Source organism: Lycium ferocissimum, chromosome 9, assembly GCF_029784015.1.
Source record: "Lycium ferocissimum isolate CSIRO_LF1 chromosome 9, AGI_CSIRO_Lferr_CH_V1, whole genome shotgun sequence".
Classification (NCBI taxonomy): domain Eukaryota; kingdom Viridiplantae; phylum Streptophyta; class Magnoliopsida; order Solanales; family Solanaceae; genus Lycium; species Lycium ferocissimum.
In genome coordinates this window covers 16,051,195-16,078,167 of record NC_081350.1, presented here as the reverse complement: position 1 = coordinate 16,078,167, position 26,973 = coordinate 16,051,195, and the positions used below count along the sequence as shown (strand labels likewise).

Sequence of the window (26,973 nt, the reverse complement as noted above, 5' to 3'; positions counted from 1 at the left end):
AACGACAACCAGAAAAATCAGAAGTTTAAAATAGTACATTCAAGCCATCAACTGAATTTTCCGGAAAATTTCACTGGCCATTGAGTCATAAATTGGTCTAAGCTCCTTGACAAGCAATAAGGACAGATATCTGTCTTGAAGGCATCAGTATTTGTTGCAATCACTGTAGAGATGCCCCTTTGTTTTCTCGCATGGTGTGAAAATGCCTTTGTTGTTCATACATCATGTTTATGGAAACCATCCCTACACACTTGACATGGCAATAGTTCTCCAACCTGAGTATTTTGCAGTGCCCAATATTTCCACTTTCTAGCGCACAGAAAATGTATTTGCTCCCAGCAGGAACAAGCAATAAATAGCGAAAGACAGATTTTGCAAATACTGCTACACCGTCCATCATTCATTATTCAACAGTTCAAACCTGTCAAAGTTGAGCCAACGTCAGTTTTGCGTTTGCAAAAAAAGCTCTTTCGAAATGTTTGACTGCATATTTCTGGAACAGAAAAATGATGACATAAGAGCAAAATAAGAGAGAGTTGGAAGCAACAGCCAGTAGGAAATGTTTATAATTTACCAGCCCCCTCCTCCACCAGGGCCACCACCACCCAAATTAGATAAAAGATAGACGGAAAAAAAGGCAGTGTCTGCTTTGATTTATTAAGAGCCCTTTTTTTTTTTTTTTTTTTTGGTAAGTTATTAAAAGCCCTTTTAATATACAGTAAAGAGGAAATCGACCTATTTTTCTACGGAAAAGGAAATCGACCTATTTTTCTACGAAAAAGGAAATAGAACTAAGAGACTCTGAAACATAATAGTCTGTAAAGCTTGGAAAAAGATACAAAAATACTAATGGTATGCCTTACTCAAATCAGCAGGTAACGAATATACAACAACTACGTCTCAGTCCCAAACAAGTTGGGGTCGGCTACATGAATCCTCATTCTTCATTTAAGCTCATATCACATCATCATAATAATAAATAAAATAAAAGTGAAAAGTACGTAAAAAAACATTATTATTATTATTATTATTATAATAATAATAAAGTTCTTATGAGTCTAAAACCTATCCTCAACCGGTAGCTATCACCTATATGGATCTTTTTCTTCTATTGTGTCCTATCTTTAGCTAAGTCTGTATTGATAACAAGCAACTGGTCACGAATATCAACAACAACAACAACAACAACAATCCCACTAGTGGGATTTGGGGGAGGAGTAGGTGTACGCGGACACTTACCCTACTACACATGGGTGAGAGGTCATTTTTCGATAGACCCTCGGCTCGAAGAAAAGCAAATCAAAACGAATAGGAAAAGGAAATAGCGAGTATAAAGAAGCAATGACAAATACTAACTAAAGCATGACAAAGTAGTCCGGAAAGAAGCAACGATGACAAAATCATACGACAGGTGAAGTACAAGACATACCAGATAACAACTACAAGACATACCAGATAACAACAAAAGTCAAAGGACAAGAAACTACAAGAAAGATACGAAGCGTGACAATGCTCAACTACCTACTACCCTGCTACTCTGATCCGTGTCCTCCACACCTTCCTATCTACAGACATGTCCTCGGTGGTTTGGCTAAACTCGTCATGTCTGTCTAATCACCGCTCCCTCAATACCTTTCCGCCTCTACCCTACTCCCGAAACCATCCATAGCCAACCTCTCACACCGATGCACAAGGGCATCCATACATCTCCTCTTCACATGTCCAAGCCGCCTTAGCCTCGCTTCTCGCATCTGGTCCTCCACCGAGGCCACCCCCACCTTGTCCCGAATATCTTCATTTCTAATTCTACCTCTCCTCGTATGTCCACACATCCACTGCAACATCCTCATTTCCGCTGCCTTCATCTTCTGAACGTGAGAGTTCTTGATTGGCCAACACTCTGCCCCATACAACATAGTCGGTCTAACACCACTCTATAGAACTTACCTTTAAGTTTTGGTGGCACCTTCTTATCACACAAGACATGGGCAATCACATTTTGGACAAGTTACACATAACATAAAAATATTTCATGCTTTTAGATGCATCAGTTTGTTATCTCATTTTGACAGACCCTATTATTTCATACATTGATACATTACATTCAAGGTAAGCCGTTTTAAATGTATTGCTGTCATTTTATATCAGAGACGGGACTAAGAAGTTTATGATCAGGTTTGAGCACATGAAGAAAAGAAACTTTTTTCTCACTGTGATTCAATATGATCTTCCTCTCTTGGATCCTATGTCTCGGTATAACCATATCACAGAAGGTAGTTTGTTTGTGTTATAATTCTGGTGCATATAAATTAGTCGTAATTCTTTGATCTGTCCAACAAGAGGTACGCAATTATTTTGAACCTGAAGGGTTGAGGGAAACCAGACTGCTTTTCCTTTCAGACTGGAGCAACTTTGGGCTCATTTTGGATCAAACTTCCCAACATACCAACTAGTTTCTACATAGTTAGCCAGGCGCATATCCTGCAAGGTGGTGGAGACTATATGCAGTAACTGGAAATAGCTTGTGGCAATTGGTTGTTAAAAGATTGGCACTCAACCAAACCTCTTTGGAGTTCTTCTCCCAAAATATGCGAGGGGACAGTTAGGTCTAAAATCTAACAAGGAAAAAAGAACCACTTGTGAACAGGTAACAGACCACAAAGAAGCTTATGAGAAAAAATAGCTCAGAAGTGCATCAATGCAAGCTCAATTTTCTAAGGAACGAGGTTTCAAGATATGCTTCTATTGTGCTGTACTGCTGTTTGGAAAATGGAAAGTAAGATGATTTGCAGCCCGAAATATTCTAGTAAAGTGGGACATTCTACAGAGGTGTACATGATGGCATTCTTCCTAAAGGTCACACAAGTGAAGTTTGAAATTAGCTAAGTTTCACCAGCTTTTCAAGAATTACAGAGTACGGAGGATGGAAATGTGCATTCTGTCATCGTCATGCATTACCAGGGATCACAAGAAAACTATACCGAAGCATACTTCATGATACTCCAGCAATGGTATATTATTTCCTTTTTCTATATAAGAATTACAATCTTTTTGTTTACAACAGGTTATCTTAGAGAAATTAAAGCAGGCCACAAAGATTGGAAGTGGTCTTACTTTCTACAAAGCTTGGACAAACTTCCATTCCGTTTTTGCTTAGTTCCTCTAAAGAAAGAGATACTTAGATTATCCTATCTCAAAATTCTGCCATATTCAGGCTCCAAATTGTAACTTCTATGCCCAAGGTTAAGCATGACATAACAATAACCAGTAGCCAACCTCATTAAAAAGTACTCTGTACATTTGTTTCACTAATATGACTATTTCAGCAATAAATAAGGACAGAAAATGCACCTGAAACAAGACTTTCAACTCGCCTTTCATCTGTTATTTCCAATCTATCCAACAGTATTGTCTCATGATATTATCCTGCACTTCCATAGGGAACCACAACCTTAATCGTCTGTCAACCACAATGTGTTCTAATGTTTGGCATCCCAGTACCAACTCTTCCAAATCATATCCACTAAGCTTTTCGCAATTAGTCAAAACGAGCTCTTTCAATGACCTATGCTTTGTCAAAGTACAGACACCTTCACCAGTGACAAATTCACAACCAGTTAAATTAAGAGCATCCAAATTCTTGCAACCTTCAGCAAGAGCAACAACAGTAGCATCAGATACATTAACAAGCCACGACAAGTTCAACCTCTTAACACTCTCACTCGAAGCAATAGCCTCACCAGTAACATCAGTCACATTCGGTCCGCATTCTCCCAAATCCAATTCCTCCAAACAACAAAATTTCATCAAACTCAGCACTCCACAATCTGTAATCCTATCACATTCAGCAAGAATTAGTTTCTTCAAAGTCATCCTTACAGGTCCTTCTGCCAATGATTTCAAACCGGTATCGGATACCAACCAACAACCCTGCAAATTCAAGTTCTTCAAAGACCTACTAACACTTCCAATAACTCTAAGTGCTTCATCACTAACCTTATCACAACAACTCAAGTCTAAAGCTATCAACTTTGGCAAAAACTTAACAAGAAACCCAACCCCACCATCCCCAACTCCACTTCTCTTTCTCAAACAAACTGTATCAAGACAAGAACAACAACCCTTTGCAATAAAATACAACCCCTTTTCATCAAAATCATCATCCAACACTAAATTTTCATCCATTTCATCATAAAATCTGTTCTTTTTCTTGAATTTAAGGTTAAGAACTTGGATTCGTGGGCAATTTTCAGCCAAGATTCGAAGATGGGTATTTGTGATTTCTTCAGATGTTTCAAATTTTAGCAAATTTGGGAATCTTGGAAGGAAATTAAGTAGAAGATTGGGTTCAAAAACACGTAGAGATGATCGAGTTAAACCTTCAACTCTGCACCATTGCTTAGAGACTTGAGAAATGGATTTTCTATAGGCAGAGTAATCAATCCTACTCATAATCAAAGCTAAGAGATCATCTCCCAATTTTTCCATTCTCAATTGCCACTCAGTACCGATAGCAGAATTGTTTGTATCTTCATTGTTGGTTTGGCGACAAAATGACAAAAAATGGTCACTCGTGGACAGAACATTTTGGTACTTAAAATCTGCCAAAGTTAACATTTTAGTCTCCATAAAAAATGTAATAATTTATATTCGATAAATTTGATGGAAACAGTGAAAAAGCTTAATAATAAAAACCAAAAATGCGTCATTTACATTTTAAAATATGCAACACAAAATACTATAATGAACACTAAAACAATATAAAAAATAACAAAAATTACACTTCAAAAAAACTACACAACACGATGGAAATAAATAAGAAATAGCATAAACTATAAAAAAATATACCATTAAATATGAGTTCCCGGTCCACTAATTTGTTATAGTTTCTGTCAAATTTAACAAATAGCATTTGATAAATATTTGATAAAGATGAAAAATGTTAATTTTTGACAATCTTAAAGGACTAAAACTGTGAAGTGCATACTTAAGAGACTACTTTAAATCTATCCTCAAATACAAGGGACAAATTTTATCATTTTCTGTTCGTTAGGTACTAGAACAAATTACTGAAAGGAGCCTTTCTTTTTCGGATAAATATTATCTACCCCTTTAATTAGATCATATTGTGCTTTGCACCCTCGTAGGTTTTAAATTGCTTTTACCTCCCCTGTCAACTTTTTCTGGCATTACTGCCTCCTTTCCATATTTGGGAAAGTACATAAATACTACACCTTTCAACAATGTCTTTTGAGATTTTTGGCTTCTATATCACTTGACCCAAGGTTATAATCAAAATGAGCCTAAATTTGCATATTTTACTTTACTTAACTCATTTTGTATATAATTTGAAATACTTGGGGAAAAAAGAGCAATAATTTCTTAATTTGTGATTATGATTCTTAATTTTTATGCTAAAAAACTTATGCAGAATGATATTCATGTTTATCATCCTAATTTAAATATTGTTGGGTGAATAAAGTGAAAAATTAAAAACTCAAATGTTGAGGGTTTTAAAAGCTTGAAAAATCAAAAATGGGTTGTGTGATTTATTGAAATTTTTGACAAATCAATGATTACGTTCGTTGCACATGTCATTTTGAAGTTGTGGTTAAAATTTGAAGCTATTTGATGGAGATTTAACCCATTTCAGATGGAGTTTCGTGGTTGAAGTTCGTAGAAGACGAAACTCAATTTTTGTATAAGTTTGTCAATTTTTGTATAAGTTTGTACAAAATTTTGTATAACATAGTAAAAGTGTGCATAACCAACTCTTATATACTTTTATTTGCGGTTAATACTCATTCTATAGTAAATGTATATTGTTGTATAGTGTAGTCGGACGCAATAAAAATCAAAAGGACCCAAGACGAGTGAACCAATTCAACTCCAATATCAGGCACTAAGTATGAAACAAGTTTAGAAAATGGAATATTAAGTGGATACTAAAGAGAAAGAGAACAAGGTTAGAATCCACTAGTTGAGACAATGGCTAACCAACAATATCAATAGAGGTGAGTAATGAATCGGAAAGAAATTCATCTGTTAAGGTATTGACTTAAGAAAGGCTATAATAATATGAAAACATTAAACGAGTGTCGGAAGCAACTCTAATAAGATGTTGTCAACATACTAGGATGTATCTTGACCCAACAATTATGAGAAAAGGGATGCATGTACTTGTTCAGGTGTCCTTTTCCGCCCACCACTATCAAAGACGTCGTTTCTCTCCGCTCAACGCTCTTCACGAAATATCATCTCAAGCAAAACCGAGGTCACGCACGTAGTAGCCAATTAAGTTTTTTTTTTTTTTTTGGTTGGAAAAGTGACATATTCAGCGTTACTATTTTTGGGAGCAACTCAATTCAATTTCAGCAAAATTCGTGCTTGACGATGAAGTGATGATCATGGTGGAAGAGAAAGTAATGACAGTAGGGTAAAAGTAGTGGTGAATATGATGGTGGTGGAGTAGAAATGAAGAGATGATAAACAGAAAGAGAAAAAGAGCACAAAAAGATTCACATCGGTCCGTTGAAAATAAATTATAGAAAGAGAGGGAAAAAAGGGTAAATGATTAAGAAAAGAAAAGGTGGTAATTTTTTTTAGTATTGATTGTAACTAGGGAAAATGAGCTAAAAGGGCTCTTTGAGAGTGGAATGAAGAAAAGGGGATTTCTATTTCTTTTTCCTTTTCTTTTGTTATAAATATTTAATTAGGGGTTAATTATGAAGATTCCATGAAGAGATGAGGTTGAATTAAAATATTTGTAAACTTAGGGTAAAAAATTAAAAGGGACTCTATCCCCCTAAGTTTTTTTAATTTACACAAACACTCCTAAGTTTTTTTAATTTACACAAAAACCCCTAAGTTTTTTTAATTTACACAAAAACTCAAAAATAAAAACACTTTTTACCAAAAAAAAAAAAAAAAAAAACTGTACGTTTTTCTCTTAAAAAATACGCAAGCAACTATTGGTTGCTTAAACAACTCCTTGTTGCTTATACAATAACCTTGTATCTCATTAAAACTAGGTAAACAACTAGTAGTTGTTTAAATAAACAAAGGTTGCTTATAATAAACAACACGAAGTTGTTTAAGCAACTCATTATTGCTTATACATGAACTCAACTGGAAATTAATTGATTGATCACAAATGAAAATTAACTAATATAAAAACCTTGTTTCTTGTAAAAACTAGTCATTTGATGAGTGATTAAATCCAACTTATTAATTTTATCATCAATTGATTGACTATACTAATAGTTTAAACAAAAATTTATCGATCCAGTGATAATGGAATCAATGTTGTTTGATTATATGAATATTAGAACATCAACTTATTGCTTGATAACAATTAAATATCAAACGAGTCGTTCAATGAGTTATTAAACCCAACTTATTAATAATATCATAATTGATCGCAAAATTGATTGACTCTACTAATAGTTTAACAATAACTTAAGATCTAGTGATAATGGAATGAATGTTGTTTGATTATATGAATATTTGAACATCAACGTATTCACTTGATAACAATTAAATGTCAAACGAGTCGTCCAAATTTAGTGGTTAAACCCAACTTATTAATAATATCACAATTGATCGCAAAATTGATTGACTCAATTAAAAGATCAAAAACTTTTAACAAAACCCAAAAAGTTGCTTACAATAAACAACAAAAAGTTGTTTCGACAACTCCTAGTGCTTACCCCAATTCTTGTGAAAACTTAGCAAACAATCGATTGTTGCTTAAGCAAATAGTAGTTATTTATGTTAAACAACACGAAGTTGTTTATGAAACTGTTGGTTGTTTACATTAGAACTTATCAAACGGGTCATTGGATGTTCAATTGTTATCAAGTGAATACGTTGATGTTCAAATATTCATATAATCAAACAACATTGATTCCATTATCACTAGATTAGTAAGTTATTGTTAAACTATTGGTAGAGTCAATCAATTTTGCGATCAATTGTGATATTATTAATAAGTTGGGCTTAATCACCCATTGGACGACTCCGCTGATATTTAATTGTTATCAAGTGAATACGTTGACGTTCAAATATTCATATAATCAAACAACATTGATTCCATTATCACTAGATCAATAAGTTATTGTTAAACTATTAGTAGAGTCAATCAATTTTATGGTCAATTGTGATATTATTAATAAGTTGGGTTTAACCACTCATTGGACGACTGTTTGACATTTAATTGTTATCAAGTGAATACGTTGATGTTCAAATATTCATATAATCAAACAACATTCATTCCATTATCACTAGATCGGTAAGTTATTGTTAAACTATTAGTAGAGTCAATCAATTTTGCGATCAATTGTGATATTATTAATAAATTGGGTTTAATAACTCATTGAACGACTCGTTTGATATTCAATTGTTATCAAGTCAATAAGTTGATGTTCTAATATTCATATAATCAAACAACATTGATTCCATTATCACCGGATCGAAATTTTTGTTTAAGCTATTAGTATAGTCAATTAATTGATGATAAAATTAATAAGTTGGATTTAATAACTCATCAAATGACTAGTTTTTACAAGAAACAAGGTTTTTATATTAGTTAATTTTCATTTGTAATCAATCAATTAATTTCCAATTGAGTTCATGTATAAGCAATAATGAGTTGCTTAAACAACTTCGTGTTTATTATAAGCAACCTTTATTTATTTAAACAACTACTAGTTGTTTACCTAGTTTTAATGAGATACAAGGTTATTGTATAAGCAACAAGGAGTTGTTTAAGCAACCAATAGTTGCTTGCGTATTTTTTAAGAGAAAAACGCATCTTTTTTTTTTTTTTTTTTTTTGTTGGTAAAAAGTGCTTTTATTTTTGGGTTTTTGTGTAAATTAAAAAAACTTAAGGGTTTGTGTAAATTAAAAAAACTTAGGAATTTTGTGTAAATTAAAAAAAAACAGAGGATAGAGTCCCTTTTACCTAATTTTTAGAACATGAGTCCTAAATTCTTAAATAAGTAACTCAAAAGTCTCTTTTAATAAAATGCCCCATTGTAACTAGTGTATAATGTCAAACAGGGAAGGTGACACCAGAAATAGAAATGAAGATCTTTTTAAGCGTTTTTCACACCCTTCTACCACGTCATTGTTAGGAAGAAACAAGCAATAACCAAATTGCACGACGAGATAACAGCGGAAGAAATACCAAAGTTGAAACTTCCTACACTATTTGAACTAAGAGAAGACAATAAACACTAACACAATTGGAAATCCGCAAAGAATACCAACAATAAAATAGCAAAGCAAGCAAAAATAAATCGAATGGAAGTGACACCAAATTTACGTGGTAAAACCCATTCAAGGTCAAGAGGAAACATCCACGGAACCTCCGGCCCACAAAAGCTCCACTATAAACAACAAGAGTTACAACAATGTTCTCCAAATGGCTACAACAACAAAGCCAAGCACGGAGCAACAATACATAAAAGATAGCACCAAAACTAGCAAAGAAAGGAGAGAAATCACCCCCAAAAATAAGCTACTGTTCGAACTCAAAAACTGGAGCTACAGACCACAAACTCTGATCTCCACCGTTGAAATCGAAGAACCAGATGTTGAGAACACCCAGTTCAAATTTCAGTACAATCCAACGGTTAACGAATCGGGAAACGTAATTTAAAGCGGACTGCTGTAGCAGAAAATTTCTGACGAAAATGCTTTCTCTCTCACGTTTTTCTCTCTATATGGCTGCTATAAATTCACTCTTGTGTTGTGAAAATAAGACCTAAATTGATCCTATATATAGAGGAAATTTTAGGCAAAAGTGGCCTGGTCCAAATTGGATTGGGTTTTATTAATCCAATTCTACATAGGAAGGGAAAACTCAAAAACCTAACAATTCTCCCCCTCCCGACTATGTGGAGGAAACCGCCATCCCGAATATCAAGCAATACTCTGTTGGGTGTGCGAACAAAGTACCACATTGGTAGCTGGAAAGAAAAAGGAGCTACTTATAAGGAGTTGAATACTCTTAATGATGTGAGGCCTTTTGGGGAAAACCGTGCGGGCTTGGCCCAAAGCGGATAAGATCACATCATGTTAAGAGTATCTTTGGACCGTTTAGCCCAACAACTGATATTAGATTCAATGGTTTGGCGGGACGAGTATGAAGATGGCGGAGTGTGGCATGGGGCCCGGCTTAGTGCCTTTGCCCGTCTATGGGCCGGTTTACGACCTTTACCCGTAACTTTGAAGACGCATACACAACCTTTGGGCTTCGGTGACCGTAAATACTCTGACAGTGTGGTTGACACACAGACATGTTGAATCTCTGACCCGTGGTATGATAATGAGCCACGTGGAACTTAGTTCGAGGGGGAGATTATTGGGTGTGCTAACAAAGTACCACATTGATAGCTGGAAAAAAAAAAGAGCTATTTATAAAGAGTCGGAAAAAAAAGGAGCTACTTATAAGGAGTTGGATACTCTTAATGATGTGAGGCCTTTTAGGGAAAACCGTGCGGGCTTGGCCCAGAGCAGACAATATCACATCCTGTTAAGAGTATCTTTGGACCGTTTAGCCCAACACACTCTTCAAACTTCCCTCTTGGCAAAGCTTTAGTCAACACATCCGAACCATTATCATCGGTGTGAATCTTCTCAAGTTCAAGCAACTTAGAATCCAATGGTATCGCACTCTCTAATCCAATGGTATCGCACATCAATATATTTTGACCTACCATGAAATGTAGAGTTCTTGCCAAGATGAATAGCACTTTGACTGTCGCAATAAAGCACATACCTCTCTTGAGTAAAGCCAAGTTCCTCCATAAATCTCTTCATCCAGAGCAACTCTTTACAAGCTTCAACGGTAGCAACAAGCTCAGCTGTAGTAGATAGAGCAACACATTTTTGCAACCTAGATTGCCAAGACACAGCTCCCCCTGCATAAGTAATCAAGTAGCCCGAAGTAGACTTACGAGTAACAACATCACCGGCTATATCTGAATCAGTGTTACCATAAAGAATAGGCTTTCCTGTCCCAAAACACAAACTCAGACTAGAAGTGCCACAAAGATATCTCATAATCCACTTCACAAAGATTCCAATGCTCTCTTCCCGGATCGGAAAGAAAATCTTAACAACACCAACGTATGAGCAATATCGTCTCAGTACAAATCATCGCATACATCGATCGCCAACTACTCAAGCATGAGAACTTTCTTCATATCTTCCTTCTCACCATCATCTTTGAAGGACATTGCTTCGTGCTCATTTTGAAGTCGTATAGCTAAAGGTGTTTGACAAGCTTAGCTTTATCCATGTTGAATCTGCAAGTACTTCTCCGAATGTACTTTTTGATAACCACAACTTCGTGGCCTTTCATCACAAACACCGCATCCCAAGAATGCGCACTTTCATTGTCCCAAGTCTTTCATATCAAAGACTTATTCAACTCTTGCTTCAACTTCCGAATTCTACAAGCATTCCGACCAACAACAAAGATGTCATCAACATAAAGAAATAGAATGATAAAGTCACCATCAGAGAATTTTTGCACAAAAACACAATGATCTGAAGAAGTCTTCTTGAAGCCCTGTTGACTCATAAAAGAACCAAATTTCCTATACCACTGCCTGGGAGCTTGTTTCAAACCATACAAGTTCTTCTTCAATTTGCAAACATAATTCTCTTTACCCTTGACTTCAAAACCTTCTGGCTGCTCCATATAAATTTCTTCTTTAAGTCACCATGGAGAAAAGCAGTTTTAACATCCATTTGCTCAACCTCTAAATCTAGACTTGCAGCCAAGCCCAGAACAACTCGAATGGATGACATCTTCACAACTGGAGAAAAGATTTCATCAAAATCAATTCCCTTGACAACCAATCTAGCCTTCAACCGTGGAACTGGGTTACCATCTTCATGTTTCACCCTAAAAACCCACATATTTTTCAAAGCTTTTCTATCTCTAGCAAGCTTAACCAGATCAAATGTATGATTATCATGCAAGGATTTAATCTCATCTTGCATAAGATCAAACCACCTTTCTTTTCTTCACTATCCATGGCCTCATCAAAACTTTCGTGTTCTCCCATCAGTTAAGAGTACAAACTCATTAGAAGAATAACGAGATGAAGATACTTTATCTCTAATAGATTTTCTAAGAGAACTCTCTGGAGCATCAATAGTAGCTGGTTGATGGCCAACCACGTCATCTTCCACTGGAGCATCAACAACATCATGTTGGTCATTCTGAACATGATAACTATCTTCATTATCAACTTGATCTTCATTATTTTGAAGGTTTTCTTCATGTGCAATAGTCACAGGAACTGGATCAACATCAACTCAGCTCTCATTGTTATGAGAATCAACCTTCTCAGTTTTGTCAAAATCTTCAATTGTTTGGTCTTCAAAGAACACAACATCACGGCTTCTAACAAGTTTCTTCTCAACTGGATCATAGAAACAATAGCCAAATTTGTCATGACCATAACAAATGAAGATACACTGCCTAGTTTTAACTTCCAGCTTTGACCTCTCATCCTTAGAATACGCACAAAGGCCTTACACCCGAAGACTCTCGATGAGCATAAGAGACATCCTTACCAAACCAAACTCACGTCGGGGCATCACCATCCAAAGCAACAAGAGAGATAAATTGATAACATAACCGGCGATAGTGCTTCTCCGCCCAAATGAATCGCAACTTAGCATCTGAAAGCAAACATCTAACCCTCTCAACTAGAGTTCTGTTCATCCTCTCTGCTAGACCATTTAATTGAGGATTCTTTTGAGGAGTTTTCTGATGCCGAATACCCTGCTGTCTACAATAATTATCAAAGGGACCAATGTATTCACCACCATTGTCTGAGCGGATGCATTTTAGTTTCTTCCCTATCTGTCTCTCAACCAAGGCCTGAAAAGTCTTGAACACATCAAGTACTTGATCCTTGGTCTTCAAAGGAAATACCCAGAGTTTGCGAGAACGATCATCAATAAAAGTCACAAAGTAAAGTGCACCACTACGAGCTTACTTTAAAAGGATCACACAAATCGAATGTACCAACTCCAAAGAATCCGGCTTTCTTGAAGATGAATAACTCGAAAAGAAACTCTTCGTTTACCAAAGCAATGAACACATCTCTTTAACTTTTCTTGTTTACCCGTAAAGCAAATTCTTCTTAGCCAAGTTATCAATCCCCTTCTCGCTTATATGACTCAGCCTTCTATGCCAGAATTCTGATGAAGTATCATTCTCTGCCAAATTTACTGAGCCACCACAAATGGAACCCTGAAATAAGTACAAGTCAGATATCTTGTTACCTCGAGCCACAATCATTGAACCTTTAAGAAGCTTCCACTGGTCACCACCAATGGTTTGATCATAACCCTCATCATCAAGTTTTCCTGTAAATTAAATTAAATTCAACATCCACATCTTAATTAACAAGCATCTTTTTCGCTAAATCGGACATCATAAACAAGGTTGATATCATTTTACCACAAACAACAACAAGATCATTTTTTACCACAAACAACAACAAGATCATTTTTCAAAGCTTGAACATGATTTTCATTATTGCGCTTCAATCTTTTGCTTTTTCTGGTATCTCTTAAACTTGTAGCAATGTTTCTTGATGTGCCCTTTCAAGTGACAATAGTCACGTGTAAGATTCTTGTACCTGGAGGTTCTTGACTTGCTTCTACTTTACCTCTATCTTTTAACCTCTGAAACTACTTCTCCCCCTGTCTTCAGTAACTAAAACATCTTAGTGTGAAGTTGAAGAAGACGACGCTTGAGATCTTCTTCTCATCTCTTCATTCAAAACACCACTCTTAGCATATTCCATAGTTACACCATCACTGGGAGCAGAATTAGTCAAAGAAACTCTAAGGGTTTCCCAAGAGTCTAGCAAAGTATTAAGAAGCCAAAGTCCCTGTATTTCTTCATCAAACTTCACACTCATTCCAGACAGCTGATCAAGGACACCTTGAAAATCATTGATATGATCAGAAATAGGGCTATCCTCTTTGTATCTAATATTCATCAATTGTTTCAGTAGGAACAACTTGTTATTGCTAGTCTTTAAAGCATAAAGTGTCTCGAGCTTTTCCCACAAGCTTTTAGCATTTGTCTCATTCACAATATGATTTTGAACATTATCTTCAACCCATTGCCTAATATAGCCACAAACCTGTAAGTGTTCAAATTCCCAATCCTTATCTTCAATAGACTCGGGTTTCTTAGAAGCAAACACAGGTAAATGCAATTTCTTGACAAATAGAAGATCTTTCATCTTGCTTTTCCAAATATGGTAATTACTGCCATTTAAACAAACCATCTTGCCCATATTTGCCTCCATCATTAAAATAGACAATCAACACAACCAAATACAACCACAAGCTCTGATACCACTTTGTTGGAAAGAAACAAGCAATAACCAAATTGCACGACGATAATAAATGGAAGAAATACCCAAGTCGAAACTTCCCACACTATTTGAACCAAGAGAAGACAATAAACACTAGCATAAATGGAAATCCAAGTAGCAACTATACCAACAATAAAATAGCAAAGCAAGCAAAAATAAATCGAATGGAAGAGACATAAAATTTACGTGGTAAAACCCATTCAAGGTAAAGAGGAAACATCCACGTGACCTCCGGCCCACAAAAGCTCCACTATAAACAACAAGAGTTAAAACAATGTTCTCCAAATGGCTACAACAACAAATCCAAGCACGGAGCAACAATACATAAAAGATAGCACCAAAACTAGCGAAGAAATGAGAGAAATCACCCCCAAAAATGAGCTACTATTCGTACTCTAAAACTGGAGCTACAGACTACAAAATCTGATCTTCACTGTTGAAATCGAAGAACCGTATGTTGAAACCCTGATTCAAATTTTCAAGACGATCCAACGGTTAATGAATCGAGAAACGCAATTTAAAAAGCGATCGTCTTTAGCAGAAAATTTTTGGACGAAAATCTGCTTTCTCTCTAACGTTTTTCTCTCTATATGGCTGCTATAAATTCACTCTTATGTTGTGAAAATAAGACCTAAATTGATCCTATATATAGAGAAAATTTTGGGCAAAAGTGCTCTGGTCCAAATTGAATTGGTTTTTATTAATCCAATTTCACTTAGGAAGGAAAAACCCAAAAACCTAATAGTCATTACTTGGGGTTATTGGTTCCGAGTAAGAATGGGGGTAAGAACTTCTTACTAAGAAGTCATCTGTAAAGTTTGAACGCGTAACTAGCTAGCTTTTTCAGACGAATTTGGTTGATAAATTGTATATTTTCGCATAAATTTTCTTATATATTGGTTCATACAGAGCATGTTGGCGTATGAATAAAGTCCTATATTGATGTTAAAAAGAAAAAAAAAAGAGTTATATATAAGATGTATAAATACTCTTAATTAAATGATGCGAGACATTTTGAAAAAGCTATGTTAGCTTGGCACAAAATAAACAATATTACATCATATTAACAATATCTTCAGGTTGAGGTAGCCCAACAACTGATAGTAAATCCTATAATCTGGCGGATGAGTATGAAAATAGAGGAGTGATGATGTGGCTCTCGATTTACTCTCTTTACCAAACCAAGGTAGTTTGCGATACAAAAACAAATTATTATGGGCTTCAGTGGCTGCCATGAATACTTGGACGATGCAGGTGACACACAATGAATCTCCTATTAAGCTCATGAGATGATGGTCATGTGTAACTTAGTTTGAAACACTTACTCATGGGTCATGTGTTACTTAGTTCGAAGATAGACCGTTTGGTGAATAAAGTCCACATTCGTAGCTGGGAAAAAATTACATATAAGGTTTATAAAAACTTTTAAATGGTGTGAGATCTTTTAGAGAGAATCGTATGAATTTATTTCAAAATAATCACACCATATTAAAATATTTTAAGCATGGGTTAGCCCTCTGGTTTAATAAGAGGGTTAATATACATAACGAATTTTTAATTTTTAAACATTTTAAATACATAAGCAACAACTTGTACTTGAACAACAATCCAAAAGTCCTTTTTTTTATTCGACTTCTCAAAAATAATTTCTAAATTACTACTCAAAAATACCTTTTTTTCCTAAAAACTTAGTCTAACACCTAATTCTAAAGAATAAACACTTACTTTATTATATAAAACACACTTTTGACTTCTAAATCTTCAGCCAAAAATACCCAAATACATTTTACCTCTGGAAGCATTATGATTTAAGAAGGAAGTAGTAGAAATCAAATGTACTCGTCTTTATCGTTACCGTTATTTCAGCATAGTACATGAATAATGAAGGGGCTAAGTATATTACTACTACTCTATTTACTTTTATATGGCATAATTACTATTTAGAGAAGATAATTATTATTTTATATGACTACTTTTATCTAGTTTTAAATTAAGTAAATTGTATTTTTTTAAATATTAAAAAATCAATATTTTCATTAAAGACCGACAATTGAAAATCTAAACTTCGCACTGCAAATCCCTTCCCTCGTTTGGAAAGGAACGAGTTACAAATAATCTTTGTTTTATCAGCTAAAAAAACTTAATTATGTCTATGTACTCTATAGTCTAAAAACTAGTACTCTATTGATAAGCATTTTGTACTTTTGTCTTGTTGGGACCTCTCTATCACACCACAGTTGGAGGGGCAGCTGTCCTAATCATTGGTCCAACTGTCGATTTTAACTAAATTATCATGCTGACATTATTATCACATAAATTATTAATGATAATATCATGGGCCATCCAATTCTTTTTTCTGTTTTTTTTTTCGGGGGTATCTCAAAGTATAGGTTAAAATTTTGGTAGAAACAAATTGATATAGAAAACTATATGAGATGCTTTCTTGTACAAACGAAACTGAAACAGCTGGACCAAGCACCAACAATATATATATATATATATATATATATATATATAATCGAAATTTACACATGCAACTTTCATTCTTGACGTATATGATTGATCTTTGTTCATTTTTTATATTTTTAGTTTTGTTCTAAATTTGAGTTAAGACCTCCACGGACCACAATACTTCAGTCAATTTTCCAATAACCTGCTCCAAAGAATAAAAATAAGTCGTGTTCTGAACAAATTATAAACTTAGGGGTCGTTTGGTAGATAGTCAAAATTATTCCGGGACTAATTGATCCCATCTATTAGAATTATTTTATACCATCTAAAAGATGGTATAAAATAATCCCGCATAAGTGGGATAAGAAGGTATAAATAGGATATCCCAACATTTAATTTTTTTGTCGAAGTGTTTGGTAGAAGATAAATTTATCCGGGAATTTATACCTTCACCAAACACAGATAAAAAAATTGGGATATGGATATCCCAGCTTATACCTTCTACCAAACGACCCCTTAGGGTGAGAAGTAAGAACAAGTCAGTTGTATAAAATTGCAAGTGATTACAAACTATTTACTCTATCTTTTACTTTTGGTAACTTCTTATAGCAAGCTCTTTTTGACTTTAATTCTTTATATCTCCTCATCCCATCACAATTTTGCTTCTTCATATCATTAATATAATGTGTACTAATAAAATTTCACCTCGTTTAAAGTTCAAATATTAATACTTCTAAGAACGATCTACTTGAGGTAGTAATTATCATTAGAGAGAAACATTAGAAGCAATTGGACGTTATACTTCATATAGGGTTAAATAATTTAGATAATTCAAACACCTTTTAAGCATATGTGATGTACAGTAATAATTAAAAAGTATCATTCTATTCACATTTGTTTATCCCTTTAAACTAAATTAGTATTATTTTTTCATGGATGAAACAATGTTCATAAGAATAGGTACATGTAATTACGTTATTGCAAAATAGTGTTAATTAGTTAAATATTTCGCTACCGGTCTAAGCTGGCAAACATTATTAGTTAATTAATTATAATTTTCTTTTCAAACATTTAAATATTAAAGGATCACGCGGGTAAAATCAATCAGCATGCTGATGCTAGGTGAGTTATATTTGTTCCAAAGTCTTCTATCCCAAAATTATGAAAATAATTCAAATGAAAAAGTAGCACAAACAACTCTGGATCATGATTAAATGAATTGTCATATTTTGACTATTGATTAACCTTAACGAACCACTATTCCGTTAGTTATTGACATTTTTTTTCTTGTTAATTTAGGCTAAGTGTGCACCAATTATACAAACATTAAGGTGTGCACCATTAATTATACAAACATTAAGGACAATCAGTGCTTTACACTCAAACTTAAGGGATATTTTTTTGGCCCCTTTTCCCATAAAACATAACAAACTAAGCTTAAGATTTAATCAAATTTACTGTTTTCACGAAAAAGTCAATTCCAAATTAATTGAGATTTAGTACTAAAACATATGTAGAACTGTCTGTTAACCCATTAAAGGGTTCCTCATTTGACTAACAATTTAATATAGTGTCATGTGCATCTACACTTGTAAACATTAAAAAATGGTCCTAGTACACAATGAGAACATGCACAGATTTTCTTCCACCGATCACTTATTTATCTATGTCATTTCACACTCTTTAATTATTCTCCTTTAGACAAAACAAAATTGGGAAAATAATAAAAAGATAATACACACATTCTTGTAAAATGTATGTATGTATGTGGGCTCGTGGCTAGTGTCCCAAATATCAAGAATTAGTATCAAAGTCCAACAAATATCCTTCACATTCCAGCTAATTGTCCTACTTTCTTCTTCCCAACATACATGATACAACAAAGAGTATGATTTAAGGAAGTTTAGTGATACAATAAGTTGAGGTTCATCACTTCAGCAATTTTTTTTTTGGTTATATTTTGAGAAACATATTTCAAATATCCGAAGCCTAAACTAAATTATGAAAAAACATAGTTTCACTCGATTTTTCAATTTATTGCTATTTTTATGTCAAATGATGCAATTTTTAAACGGTTAATGTTATCCGTATGAGTTTTTTTCCTCACCCGTTGTCCGGTAGCCGCATTGGAGTCTGACTATATCTCGATTCGCAGGTGCGAGCCTATTCGGGAAGCGCTCACTTTCGTTAAGAATTTTTAAATACGGACTCGAAACACGAGCACATAGTTAAGAGAGGAGCAACCTCGTTTCGTGTACCACATCCTTTAATGGTATCCATATGAGCGATATAGACAAAATAATAGATTTCAATAGTTATATTCAATATTTAAATTGTATAATCGTTCTTGAAATTATATTAAGTCACGAGTCATTCAAATTTTAGTCGAAATATATTTAATTTTTACATTTAAGAGAATACCTAACTAATGAAATCTTCTTAGATTTTCCTACCGTTCTCATTTACGATCAATCAACTATGATCCAAAAATTTTACCAATGTCATGTACCAAAAATCCTAAATCTTTGAAGATATTAATTTTAATATCTTAAATTATAATGTTATAAAGCATTGCCTTACTCAATTTTGAAACTTCTATTAAAGTTACAGAAGGCGTAAGAGGCGTTTGGCCATAGATTTCAAATTATCGAGATAGAGTTGAAGATGAAATGGTGTTTGGTTATACTTTTTTTGCAAAAACTATTTGGAATAATATTCATGCTTGAATATACCTTTCAAATTTGAAATACAACTTCAAAAATGAAAACTGAGTTAGAAAACATGCTATAGTATGTTTTCAAAATTTGAAATACAACTTTAAGTTGGATTTTCAAATAAAGTGAAAAAACTATTTTTTAAAAAAAAAAAATTATGGCCAAACGGATCCTTGTTAATCCAGTGGCGTTGTACAACAAAAATCAATTAATGCAAGTCTTCTCATTGTTAGGCACCAATCATTGTTTTTCCTCTTAAATATAAATTAGGTCATTGTATTATTTCCTAAAACGAAAGTCATCAACAACAACAACATACTAGTGAATTCTCACAAAGTAGGATCTGGGGAAGATAGAATGTACGCAGACCTTATCTCTATCTTTTCGATAGACCCTCGATATAGGAACAAGCAATTCAAAGCAAGACGAAAAAGGAATAACAAACAAATCATGAAAACAGAGTAATACAATTAAAGTACAAGAAATAAAAATAGTAATAGAAATCAGCGAGCAAGAAACTATAAGAAAGTAATCTTGATACTAAAGATGAAAGTAAAGTGTATAATCTTTAACTACCTACTAATTTTATACTCTAATCTGTGTCCTCCAAAATCGCCTATCTTAGATCATGTCTTCCGTAAGTTACCAAGTCCAAGTAAGCATCCGGGCATCTCCTTAAAAAAAAAAGAAGTCGAAATATTCAAAGGAAAAAGGAAAAAAGCAAAAAAAAGAGGAAAGAAAAGGTAGTCCCATTCCTATATTCTCTTCTCTCTTTACTCGTATTTCCAAAATCCAAGTACACACCTTTCCTCTCTCTCTCTCTCTCTCTCTACAGCAACAACAATGGCGTCTCTGTTCAGTAGAGACCGTACTTTAGGCTACTCTTCCCGTCGAGACTCCACCACCACAACCAGTAACAGCTGCCGGTTATCCACCAGCTCCGCGGCCACGGCCGTGTTATCACCACTTCCATCACCATTCCCTGACCTAACTCCCTCACTCTCCGCCACAGACCTCCGTGAAACTGCTTACGAGATCTTCGTAGCTGCTTGTCGTACTTCCACTGGTAAAGCCTTAACCTACATTCCTTCCAACTCCTCCGATCGATCTCCCTCACCCTCACCATCACCGTCACCGTCTTCCAATTCATCATCACCGTCTATGCAAAGATCTCTTACTTCTACTGCTGCTTCCAAAATGAAGAAAGCTTTGGGCCTCAGATCCAGCTCTAACTCCAGTTTGGGGACTAATAAGCGGGCTGAGGGTAGTCCGGGCTCTGCTGGAAAGCCCAAAAAGCCCGTTACTATAGGGGAGCTTATGAGGGTTCAAATGAAGGTTTCGGAAAATGTTGATTCTAGAATTCGTAGAGCTCTTTTGAGAATTGCTGCTGGCCAGGTACCTTACTTTTAATAATGTAATTTCTTAATAAACCTTCCATTTTTTCTTGTGAATTATCACTAGGTATATATGATAATTCTTACTAAAGTCTGCATTTTTTTTTTGGTGGATTGGATTTTTACAAGTTTGATCTGTTGGGGAATAAACGCTAGATTTTTCATTTTTACTTGTTTTTTGGGTATATTAATGTTAATTCTTAATAAAGCTTGCATTTTCTTGAATTATGACTAGATTATGCTTTTTTTTTTTTTTATGTGTTTTGGGGTATATAAATGGTGATTATCGGTAAAGTTTGCATTTTTATGGTGCGTTGGAGTTTTCAAGTTTGATCTGTTAGGGAATAAACACTAGATTTTTCGCTCTTATATGGTTTTTGAGTGTATTAATGTTAATTCTTAATAAAGCTTGCATTTTCTTTTGGGGTTGTATCTTACTAATTTGCTATCTGACTGAATTATCACTAGTTTATGCATTCTTGTATGTTTTTTTTTGGGTATATAAATGGTGATTCTCGGTGAAGTTTGCATTTGTTTTGGTGGGTTAGAATTACAAGTTTGATCTGTTAGGGAATAAACATTAGCTTTTTCATTTTTACTTTTTTTTTTTTGGGTATATGAATGTTAGTTCTTGATAAAGTCTTCATCTCGTGGTGAGTTGCTATTTACAAGTTCGATCTGTTAGGAAAATTGCTCAATTTATGTCATTAACTGCAATTCTGTTTCTGCCTTTAAGAATAGCAATTTTAATTCAGGTTGAGGCGAATTCCGAGTGTCATTTCAGTCCTTGTGGTACCAATTTGACGGGGTTTGAGATTTTGACTGGATAATGCAATCAATTTGAAGTGAGGATATTTTTCTGGGATTTTTTTCCTTTCAATTTTTTCGGAGGATTGGATTAAATTGAATCCAAGAAGTTCTTTCTGAGAGTCAAACGTTCCTTCCATACACAACTTCAGAGCCTCCTTTCTTTTGACTTGTGTATAGGTACTATCCAGTATAGATATGGGTATGTTTGATTATTTAGTATGTTTCAAGGTATTTTGAATGATCGGCTCAAAGTACCCATAGTTATGTTATACCCATTTGATTGTGGGTACATTAGGTGAATGAAGTCTCCATTAGACATAGTCCTTAATATCCTTCCTTATAGGCAGCTATCAAAAACAAGTTATCCTTCCTTAAAGGTTGGCTAGTTGTGTATTTTTCTTGAGCCAGATTTTGACCATTTATTACATTAGCAGTATCCTCATTAACATTATTATTATATTGCATTGCTGATGTCATATTATCAGCCAATCTGTGCTTGTGTGGTTGAATTTTGCAGGATGTGTGAAGTTTCAGTTTTCTTCCGTTTCTGATGATGGTCCTGAGTATTATTATTTAATGGATTTTTCCTGCTCTTTTTAATGTCATCTCGTTAACTATACATCATGTTTTTGTATTTTACTGTAGATATACTGTTTTCACCTTTTTGTCCTCTTTGCTCTTAGAATTTTGTATTCTCAGACATATTTTTCCAAGAATGAAACAAAAATCAGTCTTTCAGTTACTATGCTAATCAGTTAAAGTTATTTTCTTTCTACTCTGTTCTTTTCAACCAAAAAGTTTTCGCTTAGAATTCTAAACACTTCCTCATGAGCATCGAAGAACTGTTAATGCTTAATTTGATACAATTTGCTGTAATAAGGCATGCTTTAATGTGCATTATACAGGTTGGAAGAAGAATTGAGTCAACAGTTCTCCCGCTGGAGCTCTTACAACAGTTCAAAGCTGCAGATTTTACTGATCAGAAAGAATACGATGCGTGGCAGAAAAGAAATCTAAAAATTCTCGAGGCGGGACTTCTTTTACATCCACACATGCCACTGGATAAGTCGAATACTGCTGCGCAAAGGCTGCGGCAAATTATTCAAGCTGCCTTAAACCGTCCAATAGAAACAGGGAGAAACAATGAGTCGATGCAAGTTCTCCGAACAGCTGTAATGGCTCTTGCTAATAGGTCATCTGATGGATCACTTTTTGAGTCATGCCACTGGGCTGACGGTTTGCCTTTGAATCTCAGACTCTATGAGATACTTCTGGAGGCTTGCTTTGACGTAAATGAGGAAGCGTCTATCATAGAGGAAGTCGATGAACTTATGGACCTCATAAAGAAAACTTGGGGAATTCTCGGACTTAATCAAATGCTTCACAATATTTGCTTTTCATGGGTTTTATTTAACCGTTATGTTGCGACTGGTCAAATTGAGAATGATCTGTTAGATGCTGCTGATAGTCAGCTAGCTGAAGTCGCAAAAGATGCAAAGACAACAAAAGATCCTGCATATGCTAAGATCCTGAATTCTACATTAACAGCAATGTTGGGATGGGCTGAGAAAAGGCTCCTTGCATACCATGACACTTTTGATGCCGGGAATATTGAATCAATGCCAACCATTGTATCTATAGGGGTGTCTGCAGCAAAAATTCTTGTTGAAGATATTTCTAATGAGTATCGTCGGCGGCGTAAGAACGAAGTTGATGTAGCTCGTAGTAGAATTGACACTTACATCAGGTCATCACTTCGCACTGCATTTGCTCAGGCAAGTTCCGTCTCTTCTATAACTATTATTCAGTTATTAGATTTGGTTTCTTTTAGAAAAATTTATTGTTGTCGACTTTATCAGCAAGCAACACCTTTTAACTAACTGTTTCCATAACGTTATGTTAATAGTGTGTGTTAAATTGCCAAATTAGGATTATAAGGTGTGGATTCATAAACTCTTAACTTTTGTTGTCTGGCATACTTTTAACATTTAAAAGTGTTGGAAAGCTTTTATAAACAGAAGCGTGGGGCTGGAGCTACGTAGAGCCAAGAGGATTCAATTGAATCCGCTTCATTGGAAAATTATGCTGAGCAAATAGGGCAAAAACTAATTTCTTCTTGATATATATTGTTGAATCCCCTTGACATAAGGGAAGATTCTAGTGTAATGGCAAAGGGGGTTTCAAAATATGCTTTAGATCACAGGTTCGAACCCCCAGTGAGACATTCTAGTAATTTTTTTAATCCCCTTGCACAATTTCCTAGTTCCGCCACTAAACAGAAGTATAAGTGTAGTATCTCTCAAAGCATGTCTATCAATGTGACTGTGAGTAAAATACTGCATTTATCTCCTTTATCAGAAAATACTGTATGTCTCAAATTACTCACTTTTGGTTGGGTTGTTCGAAATCTGATTCTACTTTCAGCTCCAGTTTACATGATATACTTTCTATCTTGGTCATATTCCGCCTACTGCCTTAGTTGACATTTATTGTAGCATTATCAGTGTGGAAACTTATAACTCCTTGTTCTCCCATCTTTCTGTGATATATAAAGTTATATTTCCAGTCTTCCCATGTCTCACCTTCATGAAACCTACCCTTCAGTGGCTAAGCCCTGCCAACATGTCTCAAACTTGTATGGAGTTTTCATGCCCTGTAGTTTTTTCCAGAATTCTCATGTTTCGGGGCACAGGCTGCTAATTTTCTTCAATTCTCACTAGCCTATCTCAAACTCGTGCGAAGTTTTAGTTCGCTCAAAGTTTTGCCACAATTCTCATGTTTGGGTTATATTTGTAATGATTTACTTCTACCGTCATCAGTTGCGTATAGGAAGGGCAGTGATTGTGTTTGGTGCAGTTCATTATTGTCTTACCTTCCATGTGCATGCAATTTAAAACTAGAAATTTGGTTGTCTTGATTGCAGTTAATGGAGAAGGCGGATTCAAGCAGGAGAGCATCAAGACACCAACCAAATCCTCTTCCTGTCCTTGCCATCCTTGCAAAGGATGTTGGTGAGCTGGCTTCTAAAGAGAAGGAAATTTTTAGTCCTATCTTAAAGAGATGGCATCCTTTTGCTGCAGGAGTGGCTGTTGCCACCCTGCACATTTGCTATGGGAATGAGCTGAAACAATTTGTTTCAAGTATAACGGAATTGACACCAGATGCTGTACAAGTACTGAGAGCAGCAGATAAATTGGAGAAAGATCTTGTACAGATTGCTGTTGAAGATTCAGTGGACAGTGATGATGGTGGAAAGGCCATTATCCGTGAGATGCCACCATTTGAAGCTGAAGGTGCAATAGCCAACATGGTGAAAGATTGGATCAAGACAAGAATAGACAGACTCAAGGAATGGGTTGACAGAAATCTCCAACAAGAGGTATGGACCCATCAGTTGATATTTGCTTTCAACTTCCCATACACAAGATGAAAGCAACTATTTTATGTCTGCCGATATGGTATGGAAATGTTCTGCTTCGATTAGAAGGCAACTTTTGTTCCTATATAGGCTCATACTGCATTTCCCTTACTCAAACCCCTCAGCAGCTGAATCTGATGATTAGCGGTAAGAACCAAGAGTGTATAAGAGTTGAATGCTTTGAACGACACCATTACCTAGAAAGAGACAAGAAAAAATCACTTCCAGTACCCTCCCCATTACATGATTGTGGGTTTTAAAGATGAGATGACTTATCCCTGCTTGAGGAGGTTAAGTAACCCCATACAAGCCTCAAGAGACTTTTTAGACTTGAACACCTTAGATTAAATATAGCTGCAGACCCGTCGGAAACTGAGGTCTTAATCTCATGGGCCCTATTTGAATTTGTTCTTCCAGACTCTGCCCTCTTGTAGCTCTTTCCTGCTCCTGACCAACAGAGAAGATGAGTTATTTATTGGATGACACTACAAACCTGCCTTTAGATTGTAGAAATTGCTGAATAATATTTGTTTTTAACTACAAATAACACAAACTACGCCTCAGTCCCAAATAAGTTGGGGTCGGCTATATGAATCCTCGCTAACCATGTTACCCATTTAAATTCATTGCAGGCTAATATATTACAAAATAATAATAAAATGAAAAGTACTAGAGGTTCTAATCTCTAATAATAAAATATAGGATCTAAAGTAAAGTATTAACATGACTAAGCCTGTTTGGATGGGCTTATATATTTTGCAGCTTATTGGCATAAGAAAAAAATCTCTAATAGTCTAACTTATTTTTTTTTGGCTTATAAAGTTTTCTCCTTTAGAAAGTAAGTCAAATGGATCTTTTTTTGAGCTTATTTTAAGTACAAAAATGACTTTAAGCTGGCCAGCCAAACACTCAAAAAAGCTGAAAACAGCTTATAAGCAACTTATAAGCCAATCCAAACGGGCTCTAAGATAGATTCCCAACTAATTGGCATCACCTATATTCCGGACATGACTTAATTTTTGCTTTTAACTATGCTTGGTTTTTATATTTGTTTTTGCGTTCTTATCTTGTTTACTGTGATAAAAAAGGTCTGGAATCCTCAAGCTAACGAAGGGGGATTTGCCCCCTCTGCAGTTGAAGTCCTGAGGATTATTGATGAAACTTTAGATGCATTCTTCCAGCTGCCAATACCAATGCATCCAGCATTGCTCCCCGACTTGATGAGTGGCCTCGATAGATGTCTTCAGTATTACGTATCGAAGGCAAAATCTGGCTGTGGTAATTTCTAAATTTTATTATGAATAGAAAGACAACAATTCTTATAGCCTAACATGCCCATTAATGAGTGGTGTCATTTGTAGGATCAAGGAACACATATGTTCCAACCATGCCTGCACTAACCAGATGTACAACTGCTACAAAGTGGGGGAAGAAGAAGGATAAGACACATAGTACAAAGAGGAACTCACAGGTTGCTACGATGAACGGTGATAACTCATTTGGGGTGCTGCAGTTGTGTGTACGTATAAATACTTTCCAAAGATTTCGGACAGAGTTAGAAGTTCTTGAGAAGAGAATTATTACCCTTCTGAGGAATTCTGAATCAGCTCATGTAGAAGACTTTTCAAACGGGCTAGGAAAGAAGTTTGAAATCACACCTGCTGCTTGTGTTGAGGGGATCCAACAGGTCTCCGAGGCAGTCGGCTATAGGATTATCTTTCATGATCTAAGTCCTGTTTTATGGGATGGACTGTATATCGGGGAGC

General features: G+C 35.1%; 2 protein-coding genes across 2 annotated transcripts in view; one reads left to right on the top strand and one right to left on the bottom strand.

Annotated features, from left to right (window-relative positions):
- Positions 1-9: 9 nt before the first annotated feature.
- On the bottom strand, positions 10-4,505 carry LOC132029716 (uncharacterized). The gene is made up of 2 exons (XM_059419042.1): positions 3,352-4,505; positions 10-421 (listed from the first exon to the last, which is right to left on the bottom strand). The coding sequence occupies exon 1, from the start codon at positions 4,486-4,488 to the stop codon at positions 3,385-3,387; it is 1,104 nt and encodes a 367-aa protein (XP_059275025.1). The 5' UTR covers positions 4,489-4,505; the 3' UTR covers positions 10-421; positions 3,352-3,384.
- Positions 4,506-20,325: 15,820 nt separating this feature from the next.
- The window catches only part of LOC132031614 (protein unc-13 homolog), a 10,979-nt gene continuing 4,331 nt past the window's right edge, over positions 20,326-26,973 (top strand). The window contains exons 1-5 of the mRNA XM_059421581.1: positions 20,326-20,980; positions 22,695-23,564; positions 24,713-25,168; positions 26,296-26,485; positions 26,569-26,971. Of these exons, the coding sequence (XP_059277564.1) occupies positions 20,429-20,980; positions 22,695-23,564; positions 24,713-25,168; positions 26,296-26,485; positions 26,569-26,971 (2,471 nt within the window). The 5' untranslated portion in view covers positions 20,326-20,428. The remainder of the gene's footprint in view (positions 20,981-22,694; positions 23,565-24,712; positions 25,169-26,295; positions 26,486-26,568; positions 26,972-26,973) is intronic.